The 14,101-nt window shown below is 53.9% G+C and overlaps 2 protein-coding genes across 2 annotated transcripts in view; both read right to left on the bottom strand.

The window, feature by feature from the left end:
• HOXB3 (homeobox B3) overlaps window positions 1-14,101 on the bottom strand; it is a 54,922-nt gene that overhangs the window by 22,780 nt on the left and 18,041 nt on the right. Inside the window, exon 2 of the mRNA XM_043584168.1 lies at window positions 1,075-1,252. The gene's annotated coding sequence lies outside the window, so the exon portion shown is untranslated. The remainder of the gene's footprint in view (window positions 1-1,074; window positions 1,253-14,101) is intronic.
• On the bottom strand, window positions 3,350-11,050 carry HOXB4 (homeobox B4). The gene is made up of 2 exons (XM_043584171.1): window positions 5,168-11,050; window positions 3,350-4,302 (listed from the first exon to the last, which is right to left on the bottom strand). The coding sequence occupies exons 1-2, from the start codon at window positions 5,622-5,624 to the stop codon at window positions 4,004-4,006; spliced, it is 756 nt and encodes a 251-aa protein (XP_043440106.1). The 5' UTR covers window positions 5,625-11,050; the 3' UTR covers window positions 3,350-4,003.

The raw sequence follows: 14,101 nt of genomic DNA, 5'->3' as shown, positions 1-14,101 counted from the left end.
GCCACGACAACAGCTCAAAGTACCCCTCCCTGCAGAGGTAGGACTTTCCCTCCTGGGCAGGAGGCAGGAGCCAGCCCACTGTCCAGTCTCAGAGAGGTCAAGGGGCTTCCGAGGTCATTTTGTGGTTCTAATACTGAGCTAATCGCCTAGAAAACGTGGCCTCTCCATGAACTCTCTCTCCTGCCAGCCTCCTGCCTCCAAACCCTTAGTGAGCCCCAGGGTAAAAGAGCCAGCACATTCGGGCACAGCCCACTGGCTACCTCACCCTCAGAAGCAGGGCCCCAGAAGGGGGAACAGAGACCCCAAAACAAGAGAGCAAAAGGAAACCAAATTGAACACTGAGCCTCCAGGAAGAAGAGGGGGGCAGAGTTGAAAAGGAAGATTCCGGCATCAACGAACGTCGCCTGTAAACGGAACAGTTTCCTGCTCCAGAGTTGCAAATATTTGTCTAGAATCCCAAGCTAGACACAAAAAGAAGGAAAGGAAAAACAACAACAACAAACCGACATCTACCTATACCCTGCTCCAAGCCTGGGGCATTCCATCCAAGAACTGCATTCCATTTTTTCCAGGAGGCGGCAGTGACAACATCTCACCGGTAAACAGACATATGGGACGCAAGCCACCAGTGTAGACAAGCGAAGTCACAGAACACACGGGCCACATGTGCACATCACCACACACGCACACATGCACACACGCTAGCCCCCCCCCCCCCCCCCCCCCGCCAGGCCCGCCTGCATTTTCCGAAACCCGAAAAAGCACTTCTGAGAGCTGCCTCACAAACCACCCTCTCTGGGGTTTTTCAGGGGTCCTGACACCTCAGTCCCAAGCAGTTCAAACACTCTCCAGGTGTGAGGCCCCTCTCTCTCCCTCTGACCCGAGCATCAGTCATCATAAAAGGCAGCAAATCTGACCAAGCATCCCCCATAAAAAAAAAAAAAAAACTGCGAAGAAAGTTGAAAAAGGAAAAGGAGGGGAGAGACTTTCTTCTTTCCTTTGTAAAAAGAGCTCATAAAATGATCAAAAAAAAAAAAAAAAAAAAAAAGGCAGCCCAGGCAGGGGCTTTGTTACCTTTGCGCCTCTCGCCTCCTCTGGCCTGAATTCTGCGGATCCCATTCATGACGAAGGGCTTCTTCCAAACTGAGAGAAAAAAGTTTTCAACTTTATGGTTCCAAATTTTTTCCCCCTCGCAGATCCGGGAGAGCCAGCTAACACTTTTTTCCCCCAACAGCCGGTCTGCGGAGATTTGCTGTTGAATAATAACAAAGGAGAGAGGATACGTATTTAAAGAAAAGAAGTGATTAATGGTTTTCTGTATAATTCTCACATTTTTCTTAGCTCTTGTCTACACAGAATGGCTGTGAACTTTAAGCTCCATAGAAATCTTTTTTTTTTATTCTATTCATACCTTCCAAGGAGCAGCTTTGATTTGGTTCTATAGAGACATTCCTGGGGGGGGCATATGCTTTTTAAGGACTATTTTCCCCCTCCACTAAGGGCGGCATCCCTTTGGCAGTTAAACATCACACCGCGATTCGACCAAAACAAAGCTCGCCTCCAGGTCCTGTCAATTTTTTTTTTTTTTTTTAAATGAGACCTCCAGGAGCATTTCAACGGGCAGTTCCAGCGCCCTTTCCCCGTGCTGTGGACACCGGCCCTGTGTGTCCCAGGCCCTACCCAGCCTCAAACTCCCGGGCGCTGCAAACCGGAGGAATACAAAAGAAATAACAGTAAAAAACGTGCTGGTGGAATCAGCTATGTTTATTTTCTGGAGGGAGATGGGACTGAAAAACGACTTTTAATTGCATACGCTCTCTCGAGCCCCAAGTTTTTTGGAGGCGGGTGGCTGTATCCTGGGCCACCACAAGACCAGAGACCCCGAGGCTGGAGCCCTCGGACCTTAAGCACATCTCTTGGGTGCTGCCCCAAAACGGCCCAAGCCCGACAGAGCTTGTGAGGGTCATCGGCACCCCCACCCCCTTCCCCCACTCCATTCTAGGGGTGACTGGGACCTCAGAGACAGAAAGCTATTTGGTCCCCGGTCTACTTTCGATACTTTCTATGAGAAAGAAAATGAAAATTAATACAGGAGCAGGGCTTCACAAAAGAGGCCATTTGTCTTCTTGATTATCTATTTGCTTGTCAGAGTTTGAGCTATGGCACCGGCTAGCTCCTTTGTAATATAAAAATACTCTGAAAACCTGCAAACACCCAGAAACATCTGTGCAAAAAATTAGACTCATTAAAGCTTTAAACACCTCAGAGGAAAACGATACCTTCTTAGGCGGGAGGAAAGAGGCCGGCCTCACAGAAATCCTCCCTCCGAACCTTAATAAGCAAAGAGCCGTCTGTCTAGAAAGAGACAGCTTAACCGCATTTTATTTGCTTATGACAAATAAATCACGATATGAAAGGCTTTGCCATACTTAAGCCTCTCGTGTCCTACAATGAAACATTTTCTCCCCCATTAGGGATTGGAGTCGGCCCTCCCAGTACTTTCAATCCATTTTTGGACTGGAGGGAAAAAATTAAAAGCCCCAAACAAAACACACCCACCCCAAAAGGAAAACAAACCAGCTACCACAATTTGGAGTCCTCTGAGATAGAAATTCTCCTTGGACCCTTCGAAAAAAAATCCTCAACCACATACAATGTGAGGCCGAATGGACCGAGATGCTTAAAATATACGCTGGGTGGCATTCGTCTGTATCTTTACATCAAGGTTTCAACAAAAACACGCCGTGCTGGTCACAAGAAACCAAACATTTATTTCTATCGTCACTCTGTACAGGACACAAAATTTTCACGCCAACGAAGGGTTCTAGACTCAGGCAGCCCCAGAACTAGGAAGGGACCTGGTTTGGAATGTCAGAGAGAGAACAGGAGACAGGACGCGCATGACATAAAATAATAATAATAATAATAATAATTAATAATAATAATAATAATCAATGCAAAACAATGATAAACTATGGGAGAGGTCTCTGCAATATGTCTCCCAGACCGGGAGGCCCCACCACATTTTCTGTGCTAGTCTCACATTCATTTGCAGCGGAGGAGAGAAGGCCTGGCTGCACAACTCAATTGGCCAGAGGGTTGTGCCCAGCTTCCAGAACTCAGCTGGCCCCTCACTCTGCCAGGAATGGCTTGACCTTCCAGAAGAAGGCCCTCTCGGGTCTCCGGGTCTCTTTTCTGTTGGACTCAATTTCCCTGCCTGGTCCTACGGTGCCAAGGCCACCCCCCACCTCCACGTGTCCTCTTCCTGCTGCTGCCCCCCACCCCACCCCTTGGTGGAAGGGGGTGAGCAGTCAGTGTGCCCGTGGAGGGGCACCGAGGGGGAGGAGGGTGTGTGTGTGTGTGTGTGTGTGTGTGTGCGCGTGTTACCGTGGCCAAAACACTGCGCTATCTGGCAGTCACAGGGTGCTTTCGCTGGGTGTCAGGAATGGGGGACAAAGAAAGAAAATCCAGGCTGTCTTCCAGCAGCGGCAGCAGCAGAGGCGGCGGCGTCGGAGCCGGGCCTCATTTGTTAGCCGGGTGTCGAGGTAATGGTCGCCACCGAGGCCCGTCCTCTCCGCGGCAGAGTAAACAAGACAGATGGGCCTGGGCCTGGCGTGATTAAAGATGAAACGTGGATCCATCTTCGCCAAAGCTGAAAACGAGGAGTGCAGCCTCCTATTTCTCTTTCTGTCTTTTTCTTTCTTCCTTCTTCTTCTTTTTCTTCTTTTTTTTTTTTTTAAGGAAGAAAGCAAGAGACTTGAACCTTGCTTCTGGGGGGCCTCGCCTGGCTCCCTATTGTCATTTCTATAAATAAAGCTTCCCCTCCCCCTCTTCTGCGTTTATTCGTGTAATAGATAAAGTAGGGGGAGGGCAGGTAGGCTTTTGCGGACCCAGGCCCCAGGGTCCCCTCCCGCATCTCCCCCTGCCGCTCCCCCCCCCACCCCCCGCCCAGCGCTCACAACCCACCCCCGCCCCGAGGTTCGCGGCTCCCGCGCGGGGGGCACTAGAGCGCGGGGGGGCCTCCGTTGGGCCGGCCAGGGGGCCCTCCGGCTGCGCCTGCGGTGCCACCCGAGCGGATCTTGGTGTTGGGCAACTTGTGGTCTTTTTTCCACTTCATGCGCCGGTTCTGGAACCAGATCTTGATCTGGCGCTCGGAGAGACAGAGCGCGTGGGCGATCTCCACCCTCCGGCGCCGCGTCAGGTAGCGGTTGTAGTGAAATTCCTTCTCCAGTTCCAAGACCTGCTGGCGAGTGTAGGCTGTCCGAGAGCGCTTGGGCTCCCCGCCGGCGTAATTGGGGTTTACTGGACACACACAGAGAGAGGGAGAAAGAGAAAGTTTTATTGCCCCGAAAGGGAGGAGGGAGAGAGCCTTTTCTTCCAGCTAACACAGCGTCTCCCTCCCTCCCTCCCTCCCTCTCCCGCCACCTCTCCTTCCTTGGAGGGGGGGGGGGCGGTGGGCATGAAAAGGGAAGAAAGCGGCCCCCAGGAAGAGAAAGAGACCTCAAAGTTCTGGAGGGTTATGTTGTCTCCACGTTGTTGTTTGGGTGTCTGGAGAGGGGGGTGGGGGCAGAGAGGAATCTCCACAAGGTTTTAACCGCTCCTCTCTGCCCCCTTGGCCTGGGGCCCCGGGATGGGAGAATGAGGGGTGAAAGAGGGAGGGGGGCTTCCCTAAACCTTTCTTCTGTTAGTTCCCACCCTCTGTGCTCAGATTCCAAGCAGCGCCTGCCCCCAGTAAAAACTTTTGCCCACTTCTCGAGCCAAGGAGCCAGACTAGAGGAAAGAAAGGAAAAAATAAATACTGGGAGTTGACTCAACTCTCCGCTCAAATACAGATTACCCCCTCCTCCTTCTCCTCCCCCACCTCTCCCACCCCTCCCCAACTTCCAACTTCACTGAGACTGCATCTCCCTGGCGAAAAAGTCGCTGGTGAGAATGGCAAAGAGGATGGGGAACCGACTTCAAAGGCGCGGGGCCCACCAGGCCATAAAAATTTATGGGGGATGTAATTATGTGGCTCTGAAAACAGGCGACCGTAAATCTCCGGCAATGGCGAGTTTATAGCGGGGACAATTGGCTTCCCCCAGCTCCCCCCCCCCCCCATGCCTCCGAGGTCCCTTTGGTGTAAAGCACCGGGGGTGGGAGGGGGAAGGGGTGCCCACGCACTCACCCGTGCTCACGTGAACTTTGCGCATCCAGGGGTAGACGACGGGCTCTTTGCACGCGGAGTGGGACGGGCTGGGGTGCAGGGGGTTCTGGGCGCAGGGAGGCGGCGGGGGGCTGCTGCTGACCGCCTCGCAGCGCTGGCCGGGCTCCGGGAGGAGGGCCCCCGAGGGCGGCGGCGCAGGAGCCCGAGGGGACAGCCCGGGCGGCGGCGGGGGTGGCGGGGGCGGCGGCGGAGGCGGCGGGGGCCCGGGGTCCCGGCAGGCCGCGTAGCGCTGCACGGTGCACGCCGCGCGCCGCCCGAAGCCCGCCTCCGGCTGGAAGCCGCTCTCTCGCCTCTGGCCGCCGGCGTAGTACCCCGGCGAGGGCTCGCTGGGTAGGTAATCGCTCTGTGAATATTCCTCGCACGGAGGGAACTTGGGGTCGACATAGTTTGAGTTGATCAAAAAAGAACTCATAGCCATTAATTTCTGGGAATTGCCCACAAAATATACTAAAATTTATTCCGACCCCTGACTCGTTTTCCTGTTTCCGAAAGCCCTCCTACTTACTGTCAAGTGAACAAAGTTAGGGGCCCACGTGATCCCCGGAGCCAATGGCCGCCCCGCCTGCGATTCCCGGATAAGGAAATCTGCTCACCCGGACCCTACTCCAGCCAAAGAGGTTTATTTCCCCTTCTTCTCTTTCCCCCTCCCCACCCACCCAACACCAGGATTTACATAGGGCTCCTGCGGGGCGACCGCCTCCTCGCCAGGCTCTCTCCGGGATCAGAGAGAGAGAGACAGAGAAGGAGAGAGAGAGGAACAGGGCAGGTTGCCGCTGGAGGGCCTGTTGGGGCGCTGGGCAGAGAACAATCCTGGATCCCCTCGGAAGTTGGGGTTCCCGGTGCAGCCCCTCCTGTCCTGCCTCGCCTCCACCCCGCATTCTCTGCCTTCCATAGGCCCCCATCCCTCCTCAGGACGGCGAGGAGCCCAGGAGTCTGTGTGGGGAGTTAAGTGAGAGACAGCCTGGGGGCTCTGCCTGGAGAAGGGAACCCACATTGGGGGCGAGAGGCACTGAGCATGGGGCTTTTCTCTGCAGTCGCCTGGGGAGGGGTAGGGAGTGAGAGAGGAGGCGTCGGGAGCAAGCAGGCGGGTGCACGGAGGGACTTGTCAGAGATGAATGGAACCGCGGGCGGATCGATAGGAAATTCATGCACTAATTCGGGGAGACCTCGCCTTCCAAATCGCATTTAGCTGCGCTATTAGTTTGGTTGTGTCAGTCAGTCCTTCCGTTCCCTTCTCCTATCCACTCCTCCCCGTGCCCAACGCGGCCCAAGCGGGGAGAAATGACTTGGTTTCTCACACTGAACACGAGCGCTGGAGTAAAAATCTTGCAACTTTTGAGAGCACACTGAATAGCAATTTGCTAATTCCAAAACCACCGGAGCAATGCTAATCACGGTGTGCAGACTTTCTAATTGCCGCTAATGCAGCCGCCTCTGCAGTGCAGAGAAATCTCACATCCTTATGATGCTGGGGGTAGGAGCCCTGGGGGTGACCCACACACAGAATAACACCCCTTCGTAACTGCATATTTCCAGGCCCTCTTGTTCTGATCCCAAACGAAAAGGAGACCTCAACATCCGTTTGAAAAGCGATTTTCTGTGCCTTTGCCCACTGACGACGATAGTCGTTCCCCGCCCCCCCCCCGGATTTTCAGTAAAGCCTCCCTGATCCCAGAGTAGAGAATTAGTGGGCTCGAGGGAGAGAATAAAATTAAAACACCACCAGCAATATTAACCTATTAAGAGAAGCGAAAAGGGACCAAGCCTTCCAGGGGCAGGCGTGGGAGAATTCAGGTAGATGCTTCCTCTGTCTCTAACCAGTAAGGGAGGAAAAGAAAGAAGAAAGAAAAAGGAAGGAGTCTTCGTGTGGTCAGTCACCGGATGGTCCTCATTTGGGAAAAAAAAATTTTTTTTTCTTCGGGGAAAAAAAATGAGCGGAGTGTTTATGTCAACTACATATTCCCCTAGATACGAATTTGTGACCACAAAATTCCTTACACAAATTCGGATCTACAGGGTATATACAGAAGACAGACAGATCTTCTTGGCCCAGAAATTTTCCAGTTCTCCCACTTTGCGCGCCTTCTTCTCGTTTGGGGTGTGATTTCAGTGCTTTGATTTTATTTCGTTTTGTTCTACTTTTGAGCTCTGGGAGCAGGAAAAGGCACTGCGGGTCCATTTTGGGGATTACAAGGTTTTCAACTCTCTTTCTCTTCTATCAGAGAGAAATTGAAACCGCCGGTTCCGCAAAGGGACGCGAACCTCGCGGCCGCCGCGCAACCCTGGGCGGCGCATGAATTATGAGATGTAAACATTAGCTAAGCACAAAAGGAGGAAGGGTCATCCTGAGGCTGCAGCATAGTCAGAATCAGGCCCTTCTGGGTGCCCTCGCGCCCCTCCCCTCCCCCCAGGACTTTTATTTTTTTTTTTTTTAAGAAAAACAAAACCCCAATCGGTTCCTCCATGCCCCTCGAAGCCTTTAGTTTGCCATCAAACGAATATCTAGATATTTTCCAAGGCGCCTCTCAGCAAAGGGAGGAGGGAGAGTCGGCTGGGTGTGAAGGAGGTGTCATAAAAGTCCTTTTGGAAAAATTCAATGGTAAAAAGAGAGAGAAACAGCTGTAAAGAAAAATGCTGGGAGACCAAACAGATGGGGCCCCGGATATTTAATGACGGGCAATTCCATTTACAACCTGAGAAAAAGATCAAAGGCGTTTCATTTCCGAATGAAGGGCAATGAGGAACCATAAAAGATGCAGCCAGATGATATTCTGGCCCCTCCCAAACTCCCATACCTCCTGGGGCCAGGAAAGGGGGATAATCCCTGAAGTGTGCGAGGAACCCCGCTTCTCCCACCTCCCTAGCCCCAGGCAGACTCTCTCTGTCTAAATTTGCTCATTCTGCCACCTGCTAGGGTCGCTGGCAGTGCGACCAAAATGGGGATCTGGGAAACCTGGGGGAACCTGGGGTTTCTGAATGAACTTCCTGACGGTCCCAGTAACTGCTGAATATACTAAACTGGGAGACTGGGGACTGGGCTGGAGGGAACTGGGTCCTAGACTGAATGCTGAGGGCCAGCACAGGGTTAGGGGAATTGGCGCAGAGAAAGCCTCCGCCTTGCCCAGACTCCCTACCCATCTCCCTGAGAAATACTTGCATCCCTGGTGAGCAAGTCAGAATCATATCAATTTCATTAACAAATACCGCGCGATAACACACACACACACACAAACAGCCCTCTAACCATCACATTCCAGAAGTCTCTGTCCATCCACAATTCTGGGACCCTTGCAGGTGGGTAGGAGGAGTGCTCCCACTTGCCAGAAACTATGTCCAGAGACCCTCTGATTTTCTATCCTAAATCCAGATTGCCAATTTTGGCCTCCGGGCCTGATTTCTAACAACAACACTCTCCCAGCCCAGCCAGGCTGACTTGCATATATTTGAAAAATCACACACACACACACACACACACACACACACACACCCCACACCACACCACACTTATATTTTAATGATCTTTGCCAAGAGAGGGTCCAATAGACCCCCCCACATGGGCACCTAGAGAGACTACTAGAGTCTGGCCCTGGGCCCACAGACAAAATGCCTGGGTAGGACCCCCACCAGCCCCGCGACCTCAAGCAGGGATCTTTCCAAGTCTTATCAAAGGCCAGTTAGTCAGGGGTTCCACGACCCATTCCAACTGGCCAGGCCCCTCCCCCACCCCATACCTCCTGTCCTTCTCAACTCGCTCGCTCTCTGAAACCCGTCCAACTCAGTCGGCTTTTCCGAATTTGGGGAGGGCCGCTAGGCCGGCCACCGGGCCTCTCTGTTGCTCTGCACTTCACAAAGGATGCAGCCCAGGTGCTCGGAGCACCCCAAGAGAGAGGTATGGGAGACAGAGACACTGCGGGGCTGGGTATGGCTGATCTTAGGGACAGAGCGCAGAGATTTTCTCTTCTGCGCGCTGGGAGCCGCCACCTGCCCATCCCACCGAGGCGCCGCACCCCCCCCCCCACCAGCCCAGTGCAGCCGCGATGGGTGGAGGACAAGGTTTATCAGCCACTCCCTAGACGGATTTCACCAAAACCGGGGGCTGCCTCTCCCTTCCACCCTCAAAAGAATGCTAACAGGAGTAGTCATAATAAAAATAAGAAAAAGCAAAAAGCTTTGCGCGCGCATCCCGAGCCACCTCCCCTGTACTCCCCGCTCGCTCGCTGGCTCGCCGGCCGCCTTCCCCCCCCCCCGGGGCAGCCACAGGTTGCTAGAGTGACCTCTCACTGCTCAGCCCCCTTCGCTGTCCCGGGCGTGCCCAGCCCGCACGGAATCCGTCTACCTTTTGTCGCCCGGGAGAGGGCACAGAGCGAGGGAGAGAAACCGAAGGGTCGAGGAGGCGAGCCCCCAGCCGGCCCGCGCACCGGAGGCCGCACCGAGGAGTGGAAGGCCCCGAGAGGGAGCGGGCAAGAGTACTCACCGGCCCTCCCGGCCGCAGACCCGCCCTCGGGCCCGCTCGGCCACAGAGGAGCTCGCTCTTGTCCACTATTGTGTGTCCGGAAAACCGAACCGCGGCGGCGGGCACAGCAGCTCCGGGCCTCCTTGGAGGCCGGAACAAGACTTTTTTTTTTTTTTTTTTTTGATGTGTTTTTGTTTTTGAGGCGCAAGTTTTCGTATTAATCTCATACTTTGTCAGTCTTTGTTAAACAGCTAGGCGCGTCACGAGGCTCTCGAACATTTTAATAATTTTTAGACGCTGTGACCTACGGTTCACCCCTCTCCGGGCCTCCCCCACGAGCAGGCAGTTACTATAATACGCTGGCGCAGTTCGCTCGGTCATATTGAATTTTGCGCAGGTCATTACTTGGGAGAAAAATGACGGAGCAGGAATTTGATTCAGCTCATCCTCCCCAGCTCTACTTTTTTTTTTTTTTTTTTTTTTTTGCCAGAACCTTCTCTTCCCTTCACCCAACCCCCACCCCCAAAAAAGTCCCATTCCGATAGGGCTCAGCCTGCCCCACCTTCACCTTGATATTCCATCACTCCTGTATTTTTGCCAGTTCTGGTTCCCAGGGAAAAGTGGGAGAGGGTAGGATGATTCCACAGGGGCTCCTTTTGGGGCCTATGAGGGAGGATGGCACCTGGAGAAGCGGCCTTCGGGATCTGGGTCCCTGAGAGCAGGCCGGAGCCGGAGCCCCCTTCCCTCCTGCCTTCACTATTAAATGGCTGCATTGGTAGGGCCTGTATGCCCACCCCCTTGCATACTCTATCTGCTTTATTCCATTCCCCAGTGCCAGAGATAGCCCCCTTTCTGCCCAAACTTTGGAGGCTCCAGGGCCCCAGGAATGAGTCCTCCACCTCGTGGGGGTGAGAATTGGTCCATAGGCCAGCACATTTGGGAAAGACAGAGAACCCTGAGAGAGGAGCTGGACTGTGCTGGTCAAAGCTTGGGACTTGGCTTTCAGAGGCCTTAATTTCCCTTTAAAAACAAAACAATACTCCGCTCCCCCCCCCGTTTTTTGTTTAAAACCACTTCTCATCTGTACAGTAACTCTTTTTACCTACCCCCATCACCACCACAAGGAGGTACTGGAATAAAGCAAGGAGGCATTAAAAATACTCAGAGACTTTCTTTGATTTGTCTCTCAAGGATTAGAATTGGTGGATTGTCAACAACACATTTCCCCCTTTCTCCAGCCTCCAACGGACCAGCAGAGGTAGGTCAGGTGACTCCCCTGCCACCCAGTTTAAGTCTAGGGCGAGTGTCTGCAGGGAGATATACCCCCCTAGCCCAGGGAGATGGGAGAGAACATCTCCAAACACCTGGTTTGGCCAGAATGGCTGAGGACCCTCTTTTCCCCTTCCCGAGGCCTCTCCAGCCCAGGCCCTTTGGCTGCTCCAGGCTAGTCCACAGACCCATAAATTTGCTAGCATTCTGTCCTGGAAAGGAGGAAGAAGACACAGAGGAGGAACAGGAGTTCCTGTTCCGGCTTTGACCTCTACCCCTTCTGGACTTCAGGAATTCCTTCCTGGCCTGGCTCCTCAGAGAAACGTGTCCCAAGGCTGAGTAGAAATGGGGACCCACACCCAACTGGTTAGGCAAAAACTGGGGCAAACTGATGTAAAATCTGCCATTAGGTTGTTGTCTCTTCCGGCCATATTTCAAAAGGCATCTTTATGAAAACTCTCAGGACAAACACCCACAGCGCACCTCCTATACCCAATGCTTAGAACAGAAGATGAAGACATTTCATAACACAACAAACAGTCATTTAAAGACCAAAAATAGGCATATGCCCTGGTGTTATAATTACAGAGTCCCTGTAAACATGTTACTTATGAGCGCAGCCTAATGCATGGATTGGAGGTTCATTTCAGGTTGCTTGTTTCAACTCCAGTTAAAAAGATCTCTGTGAGGCCATTCAGTATTTTTCCTTCTCATTTCCCCTCCCTCCTCCACATAGGAAGAGAGGGATTCTGGATGAACACACAAGTGGAGGTTTGGGAGAGTGCGAGGATTAGCAAGCCAGCCTTCTTTCCAATATCCACCTTCTTAAACCCAAGCAATTTGGAAAGAGGAATGGGAGTTCAGAAACCCTCCAGTCCTAGCCCATAGGAGTCATGGACTCCAGCTTCCTGGACCCAGCCTGGGGGCTAGGAAACCCTGAAAAACAGGCCTGCCTGGGGGCAAAGGGGGGAGTTGGGGGAGTCAGCTGTTTGGCCCCTTTCGGGGAAGCAGGGTGGGGCTGATGTTGGTGAGAATCAGGCCTTCACCTTGGAAGCCTTCTTTGGCCCCATCAAATGTCCTGCAAGGACGTGTGGGTAATTGGATTTTTTTTTTTTTTTAATGTGTGCGGCTGGGTAGGTTTTAATTAAATTTTATATGGTGACTCAAAGGTTATCTTTGGGAGAGAAAATTGCGCAGAGGATTCCATGCCCCCAGCGCTCTTTTGTGCGGCTCCCCCACCCCACCAGCTCCGGGGTTTGGAGAAGGGTTTCTCCTCTACTCCAGTGTCTCCCTTCCCAGGTGTCAGTCTCTCCACCCCACTTCTGCTCCCCCACTCCCCAAGCACACGTCTCCCATACCTCCAGCACCCCTTGCTCCCTTGCTTCTCTCTCCACTCACACAGCCTCCTCCCCTTGCCCAGCCCGCCCCCGCCGCTAGACGCCGCCGCCCGCTCACGCACGCTGTAAACTTTTGACCCTCCAACTTTGCGACCCCTCTGGCAATAACACTGGCCTCACGGCCCAGGGTCTCATTCTGCTGTGCCGGCTGCAGAAATGCAAGCGCAAAAGCGCTTTTCGTGCCCCTCCCCCGCTCACCACCGTCCCCAACCTCCCCTAAGGGCCTTAGCTCTGGGGAAGAGGAGTCTTGATTATTAAATAGCTCCTTCGGAAAAAAACAAAAACAACAACAAAAAACGCCACCCCACTTCCTGCCTCGACCCCACTTCCCGCATTTCCACCGGTCTCTCCTGTGGAGTGCCTGGAAAGGCTTTGGATGACCCATCCTCTCCATTCTTGTCCCCGAGTGGGGCCGCGGGTGCTGGGCGTGGGGACACACAGGGCGCGGTACGACGCGTCGGCTGACCTGGAGGAGGAGGGAGTTTCTGGGGTGAAGAGTGGAGAGAGCTTGGAGCAAGGGTTCCTTGAGAGCGGAGGGAGCCACAGTCCCCAAAGGGCTGGAAAGAGAGCTCAGTGTCCAGGCCGTGCGAGACCCAGCGGGCCCCGGGGCCACCTTGCACGGCCGCTCGCTGGCGCCTCAGAGGCCCCAGCCTGGCTGTGAACTTGGTCTAAGGCGGACTCTACTGGCAGCTCGGGGACGTTACAGCCTCTGCTTCTCGGCCAGCGCAGCGGCCATACGGGGCGACCTGCGCTCTTTCGGTTTCCCTTGTGCCCAAATATCCCCTCTCAGGACCCCACCTCTCACAGGGACAGGTTTCCTTCCTCCTTCCCTAGGGGCCCGTTGGGAGTCAGAAAACAGAAGAGAGCAAATTAGAGAGGCACAAACACAGAGAATGGAACAAGCTTGCAGAATTTCCAAAATACAGAGATTATCCTGCATCCCGCCTTCAAGCTCCAAGGGGAGATGTTCTCACATGCTGGCACTTTCCCTCAACTTTTCCTCCAGATGCTGCCTTCCGAGCTGAATCCTTCCCTTCCCACCTGGCCCGGGGTCATCTTGACCAGGCAAGCCGGACTGGGGCCTGCGAGATCCCTTTCCTCCCTGGGCACATTCATCCCTACCCCACAGGGCTCCGAGGTCAGGGATCGCTATAATCAAAGACAGCGTCAAGGCTCAGAGGCCGAAACCAGGGCCACAGCTATGTGGGCTCAGCCCATAACCACGCGGACTGCAAGGCCAGAACCCGGCCGGGCAGCCTGGGAGCCTCTTCCCCGGGGAAGAGAAGCTAGAAGAAGCTGCAGCGAGTGCATCTTCCTCTTCAAGTGGAAATGTGGGGAGAGAAGAGACAGGACAGAAGACGCCTGAAACAGGGAAACGGAGAAAAAAAAGGTGGAGAAGAGATTAAAACTTGGAAAGGTGGTGACATGCCAGGTGCGACCGGTCCCAAATCGCTCCCAAGTCCAGTCCTCTCCCGTCTCCTAAATCCCCCACATCCTCTGGGAGCCCGAAATCTGGGTCTCAGTAAATTCACCAAAAGGAAGAACGAAAAATCCGAAAATCAGCCTAAACCTGTCGGCAGGCGCGTCCCCGGCCCAAGCCGCCGCGGAGGTGGCGGCAGCGCGGCCCGCGGCGCGTAATGTATGCGGCAGCGGCTCCAGCGGCTCGGAGCCCCAAGCAGGCCGGCGCTTCGGCCCCGTCTGCTGACCTCTGCGTGATCCCGGACTCTATGAATTATTGATGAGATATGAGCGTTGATTTCCCCTTTCAGGATGCAA

This window comes from Prionailurus bengalensis, chromosome E1, assembly GCF_016509475.1.
Source record: "Prionailurus bengalensis isolate Pbe53 chromosome E1, Fcat_Pben_1.1_paternal_pri, whole genome shotgun sequence".
Classification (NCBI taxonomy): domain Eukaryota; kingdom Metazoa; phylum Chordata; class Mammalia; order Carnivora; family Felidae; genus Prionailurus; species Prionailurus bengalensis.
This window is presented reverse-complemented; position numbering and strand designations above follow the sequence as displayed.